This window comes from Columba livia, chromosome 3 (genome assembly GCF_036013475.1).
Source record: "Columba livia isolate bColLiv1 breed racing homer chromosome 3, bColLiv1.pat.W.v2, whole genome shotgun sequence".
Classification (NCBI taxonomy): Eukaryota; Metazoa; Chordata; class Aves; order Columbiformes; family Columbidae; genus Columba; species Columba livia.
The window spans coordinates 112239806-112255791 of NC_088604.1; the positions used below are offsets into that span (position 1 = coordinate 112239806).

Here is a 15986-nt window from a genome sequence, read left to right on the forward strand (position 1 = left end):
CACCAGCTAGGCGGGGGTTAACTCGAGAGGGGCACTCTTTATTTTTAAATTACTATTTTTTTATCGCTTTGGACAGCACTGATCCTGGCTCAAGGTCAAAGCACAAACGAAGTCAGTGGGAGCCGAGCAGATTCACTACCCCCAGGACTAGCCTGTGGACTGTGGAAAGGTCAGTTCTTCCCTGGTCTCATTCACTTCATCCCCAACACCTCCTCTGCTCCTGGAGACCTGGTTTTTAGGCTCCCTTTGCTCTGCAGGTGCCAGGTCCAGCCTGGAGGCAGCGGCAGCCGTGGCGGGGGGAAGGTCGTGGCAGGAGCATGGAGCGTGGGAGGAGAGGCAGGAATAGGAGTTTCTGGCAGGAGGGAGCAAGCTGGGACTTGTTGAGCTCACCCCCAGGGCCAGGTCGGAGAGCCATCCCTCCTGCCCGGCACGTTTCTCTCCCCATCTCCCCCACTCCTTCACCAGGATTACACAGTCCCGGGGTGTCTTTGCTTTCGGGTGTGGGACTTAAAACTGGTTAAACCGATCCGTAGTGGATGATTCACGGGATCCGTTTCGGCCCTCGCTTGGTTCCCGCAGCGTCTGTCAGCAGCTTGCAATTTTTACAGGCGTGCTGGATGTTGTTCTGTATCGCTGCTGGCCCAGGAGCCCCCGCCATGCACCAGGCGCTGCCCCATCACACAGCGGGGATGTACAAACCGTAATCCTACTCCTTTCTGCAAGTAATTCTGCGTGTCCCGATGATCCCTGACACATTAAGCCGAGGCTTTTCAATAACAGAATTTGAGTGGCAGAGGTGATTAGGTGATTTTTTAATTTTTTTTCCTTTTGGTTGCATTAGGGTTATTCACTTAAACTGGACAAACCTAACTATCCAGAACTCAGTTTATAGCACTCCAGTGAGACTGGCAAGGCCACGCTGTGTTTGGGAAGTAATCTGTAGCACTGGAGGGATGGAGGTGGTGTTTTGAACTCTGCTTAAAGCTGCTTCTGCTCTCTATATTTGAGCTTGTTGCCAAATGGTGCAGAGGGCCATCTAAACAGGGGCATCACTCTGTGCCAACATCGCTTCTGCCAGAGCTGTTGCCTCCATCTGAGATCTCAAAATGAGCAAACTGCAAGCTCAGCTCTTTTCCAAGTCCCCTGCCCTGTTGCTTCCCTGAATCCTTTTCCTTTCCACGGCGGGAGCAACCGGCTCCCAGAGCAGCAAAATCCAGTTTTCCCTCCCTGGCTAAGGCAGCTGTGAGTCAGTGCGCTCGCGAGGTTCGTCAGCAGGAGGAACTGGTCTGGGGGGACTGTGACCGTGACGCTGTTGGAGCACGGCCAGCTCGGGCCCGTGCTGATGCTGTACCCTGGGCTTGGCTTTCTCGCAGCGTCCGATGGCAGGAGACAGAGCAGCTCCTGCTTGTGGAGGCCACTGGGATCCACAGGTAACCCCCAAAGGCTTTAGAGATCCTGGAGTTGAGTTGCTCCTGTCCTGACCTCCAAGCCCCTCCTTGGACAAGAGCTCCACAGCTGGCATCAAGCCTTGCTGCTGGAGCTGGATTATCCCGGGGCTGCGCTGGCCAAGCCCCTCTGTGGTTTTTGGGTATTGCTGCTGCTTCCATTTGAATGTATTTCCTCCTGGGGAGATGATCTGAGTCCAGAGCCCACTCTTGCTTTCATCCAGTACAAGCTGAGGAGTTACATGCAGGGCAGATGTTCCCCAAATTGAGAACAGGTGCTCCTCAGCCCTGGAATTAGAGCATTAACTTGTCTTCTCTAGCTGGGGGCAGCCATCGGTAGCAGAGTTGACCCTCAGTCCCATTCAGGGTGGCAGAAGCACCTTCTTTACGTTTGCTGGAGGTGGGAGGTGTGAAAGCAGAGTGCTGTACTGAAAAGTGGCTTCTTGAAATCAGTAGCCACTCGTGTCCATGTTCCAAGCCAGCTGCTTGGAAATGCTGCTGTCTACTAAAGCAGGCAGGACTCCAAGCCCCCCTCATCCACGGTCCCCAGGTCCGTGGGCCCTAATGCTGAATTTCTCTGGATTTTTCCCAGTGGGGTCTCCTGCTTCCCCACACCCCTCCCTTAATTTAAGGTGATATTAGGCAGATGTCTTCACCAAGCTTTCCCACCGAGAGGGCAGCCAGGGGAAGAGATGCAGACCACTAGGAGGGACAGCGCTGAAGGATTTAGGACAGGGCTGTCAAACTCATTTTCACCAGGGGCCACATCAGCCTCATGGTTGCTTTCGAAGGGCTGAATGTAATTTTAGGACTGTATAATTTATATATGGTTTAGGAGGAAACCCTTGAATGAAGGAACGTGCCACCTTGGCTGCAATGATATTAACCCCTGGCAGGCCCGAGGCAGGAAAAAGGCAGCGGTAAGTGATGACATGAGGGCAGAGGGAAGGGGGTTTCACCCCTCTGTGCCTCCCACCCCAGTGCAGACCCCCCAGCAGGCAGGAGCCGGCAGCCGTAGCTGCCTGCCCACCTCAGCTCTGCCGGGGAACTGCGAGTGAGACAATAAACACTGTTTGGAGCAGCCTGAAAATCCCTTCCCCACACAAGGCAGCACGCAAAGAAACTGAGAGTGATGTTTCAGTATTGTCCTGTAGCAAACTTCGGGATTTTGTGGCTTTTTCCCCCCTCCTCTCTCTAATAAGTGCAAAGCTTGGTGCAAGCTTAAAATCCATGTCGTTCCCACTCACACCAGGAAGGGAGAAGCAAAGGCAGCGAGTAACAAAGGCTGTAGGACAAACTGCACAAGGGAGAGAAAGCAAGGGGAGGAACAGGAGGAGGGGGAGGAAGCCCAGTGAATAGGGGGAAAAGGAGAGGAAACGTGAGCGGAAATAGTCTGGGGAGAGTAGCATGAGGTGGGTAAGGCAGGGCCAGAAGAATGGAAGGAAATCCTTGCAGAAACGGGCAATTTAAAACCTGTTCCTTCTGTGCCCTGTGATGTGCCTTCCCTGGCAGATGCTCTAGATCTGGAGATGTTTGGGGAGGAGCTGCCTGGCTTTGGGGTACATGTCGGTTGGAAATGGGGATCCCGAGAGGACCAGAAACTTCCCTGCCCATGAACCCAGAACACCTGGTGTACCTGGAGCATTGTCCCTTCCTGCTGCTGCGATCCATAGGGACACTGGCTCCTGGTCTCACAGATCTTTCCCCCTCCCCGGCCATCTCGTTATTTGGAGGAGAGGGGGAGTGGGAGGAAAAACCCATGATCTTGCTGGCCTGCTGCCAGTTGCTAAGGCAGTTTCTTCAAAAGAGAGAGGAGCTGTGGAAGGAGGGAGCTGCCTGGAGAGGAGGCAGATGATGCACACCATAAACCTGCAGCCACCAGCAATGGAGGCAAAAGGGACTGTGGGCTCAGCTGGAGTGGAGGTGGAGGAGCCCAGAGGAAAGGGGTGAAGTGGAAGGGGTGACGAGAAACAGCTCTGCCGTGGAGCCAGCATCCCTACAGACCTGGCTCAGCTGATCAATTAGCTGTGGTTCAGAACAGCTCTACGAGGCACTGCCTGTGGCTGGAGGCGTTTTGTTGGTTTTTTTTCAATGGCTTTACCCCTCTGTGGTTTCTCCGGCGAGTATGAGATGGTCCAGGGAAGCCAGCTCTGCTGTGCAGGCTGGGCTGGGCTGGGGGCCACTGCTGTTGCCAACAAGGGGAGGAATGCATGTCTCTCCTGCCTGGGTTGGACACCAGGTTGGAGGCAGGGAGCGTTATCCCTCCCAGACAAGGGCACCAGGAGCAAGTGCCTTTTGCTGCCCCTCCTTGCCTCAGTGCTGCGTTCGAGTGTGTTTTTGTCCACATGGCACATGCTTGAGCAAGGTTTATGAAAGCCAGTGACTCTGCCTGGCTGCGACACTCCACTCTTAGTGGCTGTCATCAGCTGTGGAGTTGCCACACTGGCTCAACGTGATACGGAGCAGCAGCAGAGCCGAATGCAGAGCTGGGCCAGCTCCAGGCCATCGCTCTCAGCAAGGAGCTGCTGCTCTGTGCTGAGGTGGCTCCTCTGCCTGGAGACCCCACTCCTGGGACACATCAGCCGATGCATCTGGGAGAGGGAGGGACTGTCCCTCAGTCCTGAGGGCACCCCACACTTCTGTCACCCCAAGAAACAAGGTAAGTAAGTGTTCTCCTCTGTGGCGTCAGTATGAGATACCTCAGGCCTGAACCTCGTCCACTGCAGACCCCAAACCTGCTTTCTCGTGCCCCCGCATAGGCGAGCTCAGAGCAGGGGCTGTTTGTGGAGAGGTGCCTGGCAGCTGGGGAGCCCTCCGGCCCAGAGCAGGTACGAGAGGGAGGTGCAGCTCACCAGCTCCGTGCACAGGTACCCCATTTAAAAAGTCCAGAGCAAGGGCTTGGTCTTGCTGAACTGGGAAACTAAAAGGTTGGAGCAGGTGGGAAGTCACTCACACAAGAAAGGGGTAAGCGGGGCTCCGCCTGCAGCCATGGCCTTTTGGGCTGGAGGTATATCTTACTAACGAGTCCCAAGTGAGAAAACAAGATCTTAAAAGGTAGGTGGCAGCAAAACTGGAGCACCTTTAGGAACCCAACAGTGGCATCTCCGCATGTCCTGCGTGAGGCTGATGCAGGGACGACTGGAAATGTCTGTAGGGGAGATGGCAGTCGTTTGGTGCAGGGTGAGCACCGTAGTAGCCTTGGAAGGCAGGGAGCTGCTGGGGAAAGCGTTTGCACCACAGTCCCGGTTGTGTTTCACCCCTTTGAGCTTGCTGAGCAGACAGAAATTCAATCCCTGGGCTGGCTTTAATTCTTGCACTTCTCCTTTCTTTGCGTTTCTTGTGCCTCGTGTCCCCGCAGCCATTTGTCCCCGAGCGGCAGCTGGTGCGCAGGGCTCTGTGCCGCGCCGGTAACATGAGCCAGTTCGCTGCAGCCGAGATGCTATGTGCGGCATGTCGGGACAGGGAAAACTTGCCACTTTTCTGTCTGGTTTTTGGTTCGCCGTAAATGCAAAATGGAGCAGTCGTGTTTCTATGGGTGTGGGAGGCCGGGTGAAGTGTGCGCTGGGGGGGCGGGAGGGGGGTGACTCATGCACTGTACACCACAGCCGGGGCCAGCCCAAACCGGGGCCAGCCCCAGCGGCTCTCCCCGGCTACACTCACTCGCTGCTTTATCGACACAAAAGGCTTGAGCCAAAGGCAGGGGCGAGATCTCCCTCCTGGCTGGCCCTGGAAGCAAACACCAGTCACCTGAGGTGGGGGGACAGCACTGGTCAGTGAAGCAGCGATTTGAGGTATCAGGTGTTTCCTGCTGCGATTTAGTGCCCCGAAGGACAGTGTTGTATCTATTAAAAGCAGAGGGATCGCGCTCCCGGCTGGCCCAGCGGCACCCGCTGAGCTGCAAACACAGCCCAGCGCAGCGTCCTCAGCATCCTCACAGCCCAACAACAGCCACTGAAGGATGCGGCCACCGAGGGCGCGCGTCGGTGTCGGGGACAAGAGCCCCACACCAAGAACAGGCCTCGCACAAGGTGACTTTTGTTCTGTCCCCAACTTGTCCCCTGTCCCCTGCAGGTGAGACCCTCGCAGGCTGCTGACTTGTGGGGTCCATCTCTCCCTTACCGTCCTGTTTTGTGGAGGAAAAGAACAAAGCCAGGTTTTATTTTTAATTGTTTATTGTATAATATAAAACTACAAAAGTAAGACTGCTCATTTCCATGTACATTTGTCCAATTGGTTTTTGATTACAGCCCATACCTACAAGTGAATACAGTAATCTGGTTTCAGATGTATATGTCTGTAATATTGCATAGAAAAGGCACAGCTCTAAGGTCTGTGGGAGGGGAGGGGAAATACAGCCTTTTTTCTTATTTTTTTCCATATTTTTTCCTTTTTTTTTTCTTTTTTTTTTTCTTTTTTTTTTTACAATAACAAGCCCTGTTCAAACAACCATGCACTGAACATGTCACACTATTTACACCTTTTCCAGAATTTGGCCTTTACAGGCGCTAGTACGGATTACGCTCAGAACTAGATAGGAGTTGAGGTTGGGATTTTTATCTGCAATGTGTGTTTTCAAAGAGGTTCCAGAGCTTACATGAGGCTAATTTTCAGGAAAAAGAAAAAGTGCTTATAAAAATAAGTAATTTATTCAAAAATGTTCAGTCTCATTAATTAATAGAAGCACTGAAAGCGACTTGCACAGAAGCAGGATACTGAAACCTGATGGAGGGAAGAAAAATAAAAACAAACCCTAAACCAAAACCAGAAGAAACCCTGTAACAAATTTCACAATATGCCAGACTGAATTAAACCGTTTGCCAGACAGGGCCCATTACGATTTACTCAATTTAATGGTGCTAAGAGTGTAAACTTTGGATTCAAAACGCATTGGTTTTAAACAACCCAGGTTATTACCACACAGCGTTGAGGAAAAAACAAATCACCTTTCACAAGGTCCAAATTTATTCTTCCAGTGATTGCTTCAGAGGGCGGCTTTACTGCCTTGCTGCTCTGGAGGCCTCAAGGAAGGTGCCAGATGGATGCATCAGAACATGATGCTGCTCAAGATGTTCTCCTGAAGTTCCCCTTCCTTTGGACAGGGTTGTGGGGTCCCGCTGGGCTCTGGAAGGGACCTGTGGTGGCCAAGGACCAGGTGGAGGGACACACAGACCAGTGCAGGGAGTTGGAACCCCCCGCAAAGTGTGCTCCTGACTTCCTGCCTGGCCTTACCTTCTGGTGATGAGGTGGTGTCAGCTCTGTCGTCACAACTTCAGGGGCTGGAGGTGACACCCTGCAACCTTACTCAGCCCTCCAGCCCCAGGCTGGGCTTCCCGTGTGTGTTTAAAAACGTTAAATAAAAATTAAAAAATCACCTTTTTCAAACATTTAGGCGGCCAGCAGGCTGGAGGCCATTGCGTTTGCTCCTGGCTCTGGTCGCAGATTCCAGCAGAGCGCCAGGGGAGGCCCTGTCTCGAGAAGCTGACAGGGTTAGGAGCCGGACTAGGACTGATTTTGAACACAAAACTGCCCCTTTCCATACCTTCTTTTGCATATTTCAAACAACCAGACCCATATTAGAAAAAAAGGGAGGGAGAGGAGGGGAGGTCATGTGAACCATGCATATCCTGACTGGAACTCAATTCATTTTTCTCTGAATCTGGCTCCCATACCCTTTTTCATACAGATTTACATTCCTACAAGAGAATACATTCCTACCATACATTCTGTACATGTTACAATCCAGATGTTGTTAGCTTCACAATAAAATAAATATATTTACAGAAGAAAAAAAAAAAGAATAAATAATTTATGAAAAACAAAACAAAAAAAAAAATCACTTCAAATCCAAAGCTCTTATTCTGCTCCCATCTTGTCACTTCATTGCACATTTAATGTCAATCTCCACCCCTGGCGCAGGTCTCGGAGAAATGCCACGTGTGGCTGGGCGAAGGCCACGCTGGTGACACTGAGTGACGGTGAGGGGACAAAGCCACAGCGGGGCCCTTCTGCCGCCATTCCAGACCAGCACCACTTGCTGTTGGGAACGTTTGTGTCCCATGGGATTCCCGTACGGCCGCTGCCCTGGGACACGCACCCAGGATACACAGACAGAGTCTTCCCAGGGGTAAAGGGGATTTAGAGCTCATCTCCTGTTCTGCAGATACAAAAACTTCAACTAATCCCACTTAAGAGCGTAGCTCTCCAAAAATGGCATTGATGTGAACTTTTCCTTAGCATACAGTATTTGTTTAAATGCATTAATTTCCCCCCCCCCCCCCCCCCCAAAAAAAGAAAAGGGCATCTCCAGCATACTGCAAATGAGTTTTTAACCATGGTAAGGCAAGCGTTTACCAAGTTACCATGTGAAACTGCTGATGTTACCGTGTGCGGACAGACACACAAACATCTTTCCGCTTACAAGAGCGCAGGGCTGCTGGTTTTCCTACGAGGATCGAGCAACGTCCCGTCACTGCTGGGGTGAGATGGAGCAGCCCCCTCCTCCCCACCCCCTGCTTCTGATGGTCCCTTAAAGCTACACTTGGTCAATGGTTTTCTGTTTGAAGCAATGATTTTTTAAAAATTTATTATTATTATCTTTTTAATCTGTTTAAGGAAACAACTGCAAATCCATCAGCATCCTGCTGCTTCACTGAGTTCAGCTTGGAAAAGAAAAAATAAGGAAACAAACCCACTCCCTGGGCCTGGTCCCCCCTCCCTCCCCCAGCCCCACGTCTCACCCTGGCAGATGAATTAGGAGCCAGAAGCGCATTTCGTAATTGTACATGATGCATTTCATTTCGATGAGGAGTTCCTTCATTGCAAAAGACGTATTTGCTTTTATACTGTGTCTGTGTGCCTATCTATGTTACATCTCTCTAGCTACATACTAATAAATATATATATATATGGCCCGTTTTAAAGTGCCAATTTATAAAAAGCTGCCTCCTGAAATAAAAGGCAGACAAGACCCAATTTCATCCATGACAAGAAGGGAGCAGAACTGACTGAATATTGCCAAATGACGTAAAACATAATTTAAAATTTCTTAAATAAATATAAAAGTTATTCCTAAAGAAGCCATAGGCATGTCAACAATATAGGTTGTAACCGGCGCTCAACAGCTAAAGTACCATTGAAAAGAAACTAAAATGCCATAGCAACTTCAGCAATAGGCATGATACATTGCAAATATTTTTTTTTTTCTTTTTTAAATTAAATGTACACCACAATGAACTTAAAAAATGCTATTGGTGCAGTAATGAGAAGACTTCTCAGGCGTTACGGGGAACGGGACCATGCATAGAAAGCTGTGTCTGTATATTCGTTGTAGAACAGGTCTATAAAGCGTAAAGCAGGTAACACAGTTGATACAAGAAACCAACCCTATACGAGATGCCAAGTGATGTAACACGACTAGCTCCAGTTTCCACAGCAATGGATTTTAAAGCGAGTCCATCCAGTGCAGGTCAGAGATGAGCTTCACTGCAGTAATACTGAAGTTGCCATTTTTTCAGCACTTAGCACAGCGAGGTGGGGGAGACGCGAGGAGAAATGCTCCAAGAAAGGCGCGTGGCCGCTGTCACGGCTCCCGCCCGCCCGCACACGCGCCCGTCGGGAGGGAAGGTTGACACGAGAGGTTGGTTCTGGGTGAGTGATGGGCACGTCCCCCCTCAGAACCCTTCCCAGGAGCTGGGGGTGAAGCGCTGATCCACACCGCTCCACGTCGCGCGGGATGGACGGGCCCGGGGACCCCTGCCCGGCGCTGGGACGCTGCAGCCGCGGTGGCACTTGGGACCTCTTGGGGTGAAGTTCCACAACTGTTTCCTGCCAACTGCTTCACGTAGGTGTTGGAAAAGGACATGGCTCTAAGTTTCAGGAATCACAGTAGTGTGCAGTGGGTACAGCAGGGAGCAAACACTTGTGAAACTCCTACAGAAGCAGCTCCCAGCCCTTTCTTAAAGCACTTTTTTGTTTGTTTGTTTGTTTGTTTGCACTCAGGGAAACCGACTGCAGGCTTATTTGATCCAATTTTCTCTTTGCACCATACACATATAAAACATTACAACTCTGTATAAAAGTACAAGTGGTTCTTGTACATCTGAATTATGCAGGAACTATGTGAGCAAATCCTATCAAAATAGCTATTTTTTGTGTGTATAAACAGCATTTGTTTTTTAGAAAAAACAATATCATAAACTGCAGAATCTGTACAAAAATATAAAATAAATTTGGGCAGCAGTTTCTAAACAGCCATGTAAATGCAACACTTAAAGAGGAGCAGGTTAATGCCTCCAAAAGGCTGAATTGCTAAGTCAACCTATACAGGGCTAAAATGGTATTGAGATTATCTAAATAATAAAATTTTTTACCTCTTGCAATAAAACTTATAGAAAAAATAGACAAATATGCACATGCAATTTACAGCTTTCCCCAACATAATCCTTGTGCTTAGCTTTTACTTTTTTTTTTTTTACTTTTTTTTTTGTAATAACATAACATTGTCTACAATACATATTCTTTTCCTATACCAGGATATTCAGTCTTCCTTGAGGAACCACTTTAAAAAAAATACATTAGAAGTGGTCATACATGGATGAAGGCACTCCAACTCTGCTCGAAGCAAAAACTAGTGTGATCCTTTTCTTTTCAAAAAAGGCAAGCAAGGACGCATGCACAGTGCTGTGAATTGGGGGTGGGAGGGACTACGGAAATACTACCAAGTGTATACTACCAAGTACTGGTATTTAAAATTAAAAAAAAAAAAAAAAAAAAGGTTGCTATATTTCTATATTTTAAGACCCAACAAGCACCTCCATGATGTGATCCAGTTCTGTGAGGTCCATTTTGAAAGGCTGATTTGGAGTTACTGGTTGACTGCTGTACGGAGCCAGAGTTTTTAGGAGCTCATCTGCTGAGACAGGAGCCATTTTTGAGGCAGCCCCCGTGGCAGATGTGCAGGGGTCAAAATCATACATGGACGTATCAATGTCAGCAAATAGGATATCATCCAGGGTCAAGTCTGTGAGGAAACCTGTGGAAGTTGTTATCTCAAAGTTGCCGGGTAGCGAGTCCATGAGTTTCGAGTCGGCCGTTCTGCTATCGGGGAAGCCCTCGGGCTTCTGAACACCGGACTCGCTGGGGTGGTCTTTAGAGTCATCGGCTGCTGTTTCGGCTGCTACTGCCTCTGCGGAGGTAGGTGCTGGACAAAGCTCCTCGATTTCATCCAAGGCTGAGGAGAAGCTGTCCTTTACTGGTTGGAGAGCAGGAGGTGGTGGTTTCGTCGGACCATCATGCTGGACAGTCGGGGAAGTGCAAAAAGTGTCGTCCTCGAGCAAAGAGGCCGGGGTGAGGCAGGACTCCAGGGGCGTAGTGCTTATGAAGTCGGCGGGGAGAAGGGGCTGGGAGGCGAGATGGCTGAACGCCGGCTGGGCCTCGCGGAAGTTGTCGCTGAGAGGGTCGGCGGGCTGCGAAGCGGTGACGAACACGGGCCTCAAGCTGCCTTCTTGTTTGAGCTCTTCCTGGATTCGCCTCAGCATGTTGTTGATTAAAACTGTCTTTTGCAAGCTCGGCTCGGTTAATGGCCTGTGGTTATAGAGTTTCATAAGGGAAATGTTGAAGATAGTCTGACGCTGTAAGGTGTAAGACACCTTAGAGGGACCATCAGTGGGAGATACCACTTTGCCTTCCAACCCATCTTCATGCTCGTCAAACTTCCGCTTTCCTCCTTTCCCCAACATATATCTGAAAGCAAAGAGAAGAGGCTGATGAAGCCGGCAAAGCCTAGAACCTGTTCTTCCCGCCTCAATCATCACCCCCAATCCACCATCTCCCTTGCACAGGTGTTTTGGACAGACTGGCCACTCTGTCCCCTCCTTGCTCACCCCAAACAGTCACGAGTGGAAATCTGCCCACGTAAGTAACTCACTCCAGGCCCACGGCAGAAGGATGACGAGGCAGAAGCCGCCTTAATGCAGTGCTCTGGTCCGCTGTGCTCAAGCACAGCTACATTGGCAAATTCCAAGCAGGAATTCACGTAAAACTCAAGCCCTTGCACCCCTGGCGGCAAATTTCACTGTTGCATATGTCAAGTGTATGGTTCCCAAATATCTGTGCATTAGGTGGACAAGCTACAGATACTATTTAAACGTTCCTTTAAATTTCCTGACTGACGCAGTACTATGTCTGGCAATACAGATATAATACGGCAAAGTTCCAGCAACTAATCACCTTTTTTTATTTGAAAGTGTGTTCACAGGGGGAAGGGCAGCGAGGCTCAAGCAACTGTATATGGAAACAAAGCTCATGAAGTCAGGAGATTCAACCCTCTGGCACACCAGCATATATGCATATCTGACCTCGTGGGTTTATTTAACTGATCACATAAAGACTGAACTACTAGAGCAGGAAATTCAATTATTACACTCAGAATCAGATAAATTACAGATGAAGAAGATCCATCAGGTCTTTCAGTCTAATCTCCAAGACCATTCTCTGCACTGCACTCTGCTGCTGCAGCCAGGGCCTTTGATCCTGACAGTGCTTGGCTCCCCATCTGAGGATGGGGACATCTGCCTAGGAAAGCTCCAAAGGAGTTTGCTGTCTCCTGAAGCGTTCAGCACATCCCGCTCCAGGAACCAGGCCCCCAGCAACATCCCCAGCCCCACACCCTGAATCCACATGGGAGCAGGGCCTGACCCTTGCACTAGGGGAGGATGTGATGCATCCCCCCTGCGCCGCATCCCCACCTGCACATGCCCCCTTGTGCTGCATCTCCCCCTGCTCTTCTGGATATGGGAAGCATTTTCACAAGGCAGTGTTTGAAATCTTTCAACTTCTGCCTGGCTAAGGCGATGCCAGCAGCCTTTGCCTCCTCTGGTAACAGTTCCAGGAGCCTGCCAGCCACAGCAGAAAAGCTTTTGCACCAGAGCAAGGATGCATCACTCCAGATGCACCGTTTGTAATTCGCTTCTCCCCCATCAGAAGTGTGGTCCTCACTCAGGACTACATCTATGTCAGGTTTCATTTGAGAACAAAACAATGCCGTAGGGCTTTCTAAAGAACAAAAGTCGGCATAAATGCATGTGATTTTCTCCTGGTCAGATGGCAGATTTTGAAGACGGAAACAAAGGGAATTTTATCAAACTTGCCCTGCGTCATAAATCATTTTTGAGCTAAGAGTAAGTAGGGCAGTTGAATCCCTGGTGCTGTCTCTTCCAGGATGTTTCAGAGCGCCTGGATATGCTCCTCTACACAGCACAGTCCCAGCCTCATTTTGTCACCATTATTTCTGTAACATGAAGATCCCTCCAAACGCAAAGGAACGAAGGAATTGCTGCGCTGTGACAGAGGCGCGACCCAACATTAGGGGGAGGGCATTAAGGTCAGAAACCCTCTGCTCCACGCCACCACCCATCTTTGGTGAACAGGCAGGGTTTGGTTTGTTGAAATATCCGTGATTAGTTGGGTGAGACAGCATGGTCGCCATGACAGGCACTTCTTTCGGTGCCTACGAGATGGCAGGTTCCCTCTGACTCTCTCCCCTGCTACCTGCATGGACTGAGTTCACCAGACAGGGTGTTCCATCACATCTACATGTAACCAAAAAGGAGCAGAGGCCATCACTACACTTGACTTGCCTTTCCAATGGGCTGCGTCAAATCAGATGAGGTAAAATCCTGCAGAGACATGGGCAGGATTGCAAAGCAGCACCCCGTGTGTCTTCCATGTCTTACGGCTGCTTGGGTTTCCTCTCACATTTTCCCAGGCAGAGTGGTGAGGTGCTGGAGCACTAATCCAGTCACCTTTTTAATAGGATCACAGCTCCCTGTTCATCCCTGCATCGCTCCCTCCTTTTAAGAAAACACTAATGAAATGGCATGAAGAAGAAAAAAAAGAAGTAGACAATGCTTTCCAGCCCCACCTACCCAGAGAGGAGCTGCAACAGGCATATAGATTTTTAACCCCAAACCTGACTCCTATCATACAAGCTTTATTATGCAGCTATTGCCTAGCTATTGTCTGCAAGACAAAACTCATCTTTCGTATTTGAGTACAATTCCCAGTTCTCCCAATGGGATCCACCCCTGTGAAATGACTGCAGCAGGCAGGTCTAACACCAATTTTATCGTCATATGCCGGTCCCCCAGTGGCTAAGAACTTGCAAACATCCCAAAGAATGCCTGACAAACATTTAAAAGCAAAGAGCCCTTGAGAAGCAGGAGAGGGGGCAAAAGAAGTCAAGGTGTCAACGCAAAAAGAGCTTCAGAAAGCATTTGCTGGATGTTAAATCCAAAATCAGATTGGGTGAAGTGAGCCTCTTCTGGTTAAAAATAAGTCCCAAATCCAGATCATTTTCTAGCATATTATGCAATTAAAAAAAGAAAGGCAGTAGGGAGGGAGCAAGCTGAGCAGAGCTGAGGAACGGGCAGGCTGCCATCCAAGCTCCTTGGCCAGCTACCAGCGATCCCCGCGCCTGGAATCTCGGGTGAACAAAACCTCTGAAATTTAGCACTACTGCTGAAGTCTGGTTTTTCTCTGCTCCCTGGTGTCACTTCCATGGACTACTCCAGAGCTGTGCACGTGGGTTTGGGGTGCGAGGGGGGGTTTGCTGTTCAAGTGTTCACGACAGACACGCTTCCTTCCACTTCGGACAGACAGAGCAAAAAAGGGAGGACCGGGCTGGCAAGAATCGAAACCCCTGCCCAAGTCCAGCGCGTTTTCACAGCAGAGATGGGTTAGGAGGAGAACTAGCAGCTTTTTGTCCCTTCCTACCATCTCCTACCCCTGAAAAAAGACAGACTCTGTCCTAAAGACATACCAGTGCTCCTTCCGCAACGCTCTATTTAAAGAAGAAATTTTTAAATGGCTTGGGGACTAGGAGAGTTTTGAAGTTTGTCAGGCTCTGCGAGGAATGTATAAAAATATTCACCGCACACAGAAAACCTCCATCCCCGTGATAAAGAAAACAGCCCATTCGGGTGGCCACGCTCTGCTCCCTGCACTTGATTATTAATTGTCAAGGGACGCCAGCAGGCATTTCAAATTAACCCAATCGAGCCCATTTGCATCCAAGACTGAGGTGCTGGTAGTTAAAACATTTTTTTAAGCTGATCGGTAAAGGCTACAGGATCATCATTAGTAAACACAACTCACTACGTCATTTTCCAGGAAGCTCAGAAATGATTCAAGGTTTCCTGTATGTATGACTGTCAAGCTTTCACATCTCACTTGATCTTCACGTAGTGTGGTTCCGAGCTTGTTCTTTTAAAAGATAAAATAGATCAGGCAACTTCCAATTTCACCTACTAGCTTTTCAGCGCAGCTTTCGGTTTCCTTTTCCCCAGAAATTCTCCCTTGAGCAAGTTTAACCATTAAAGTGGCAAACAAGGATGCTACCCTAAGCAAGGAGATTTTATTCCCCAATACAGGGGGCTCAAGTGAACACCTCCAGATTCTCAGCTTTGTAGAGTTTTATTTTATCCCCTTCTCCTCTGGCATGCTAATTGGAATTGTAAAAACATTTTCCTCCAGTTTCCATAAATCACTTTGTTCATTTTAAGCAAAGCAGAGAGGCAGTAGTATCTTTTTAGGCCAACTGATAGAGTTGGTAAAAACAAGACAGGCTTTCAGGCTTGCAAGCCTTTCTCTGGATCTCCATAGAGGAATTTTATAGCTTCTGACTGCCACAGCTTCAGACAACATTGCCTGATTGTTCTTTACAGCTCACACCAAATCAAGAGTTTCATGCCTACATTAAAGAGATTGATTTTGTACATCTTAAGATACTAAACAACATTAAAAAAAAAAAGGCGCAAGCTGTACAATTCCAACATTTGATCTGGTTCAGTTCTGTACATCTCAAAAACTTTACCTCTAGCCTTTCCAGCCAAAGCTTCTGCTGGGAAAAGCTTAGAGATCGGGTTGGCCAAAGATGAGTATGACGTGAGATATACTCACACCCTCCCAAGCATCAGAGGACAGCGTTGGCCAACCAAGTCATACGGCCGTACTGGGAACAGCCAGACAACAGCAACCCACCAAAACACCAGACTGGACAGGACACACCAAAGGATCACATCCATGGACGGTCTTCTGTGCATCTATTTTGGCTGAGCAACAATCCCAGCCAGATGTATTTCTGCTGCAATTCTATCTGCCTGCCAGCAAACGTCATTTTGGGGCCAAGTGCTAAGAGCTGAGCTGTGATGTCACTTTGGTTTTGTTGTTTCAATAAAGGGTGTTTTGATATACAAGTGAGTTTTCAATGTTACTTAGGTACGTGGAACCTGAAAGCTGAAGAAAGGCAATGGAAAAACTGCATTTATTCAGGGACTGGGGTGGGAAGAGTTACTTGGAGATGTTCCCCAATTTTACCCACCAGTTGGCTCCAGCTCTGGAAGACCCAGACCCAAAAGCTGAACCATTGTTGCTCAGAAAGATTCAACTTGTGTTTTTGCCCATTTAGGGTGATTGCACGCGCCTCAGAGCCAGAGAAACCCCAGCACTGTCTGGCAGTTGGCTTTTCTTAATTGAAAAACAAAA

At 49.0% G+C, this 15986-nt stretch overlaps 1 protein-coding gene across 21 annotated transcripts in view; it reads right to left on the minus strand.

The window, feature by feature from the left end:
• Nucleotides 1-5599: 5599 nt before the first annotated feature.
• Nucleotides 5600-15986, minus strand: part of SERTAD2 (SERTA domain containing 2) — an 84691-nt gene continuing 74304 nt past the window's right edge. For all 21 annotated transcript variants that reach the window (XM_065059801.1, XM_065059798.1, XM_065059800.1 and 18 more), the window contains one exon: nt 5600-11186. In XM_065059801.1, the coding sequence (XP_064915873.1) occupies nt 10238-11182 (945 nt within the window). In that variant the 5' untranslated portion in view covers nt 11183-11186 and the 3' untranslated portion in view covers nt 5600-10237. The remainder of the gene's footprint in view (nt 11187-15986) is intronic.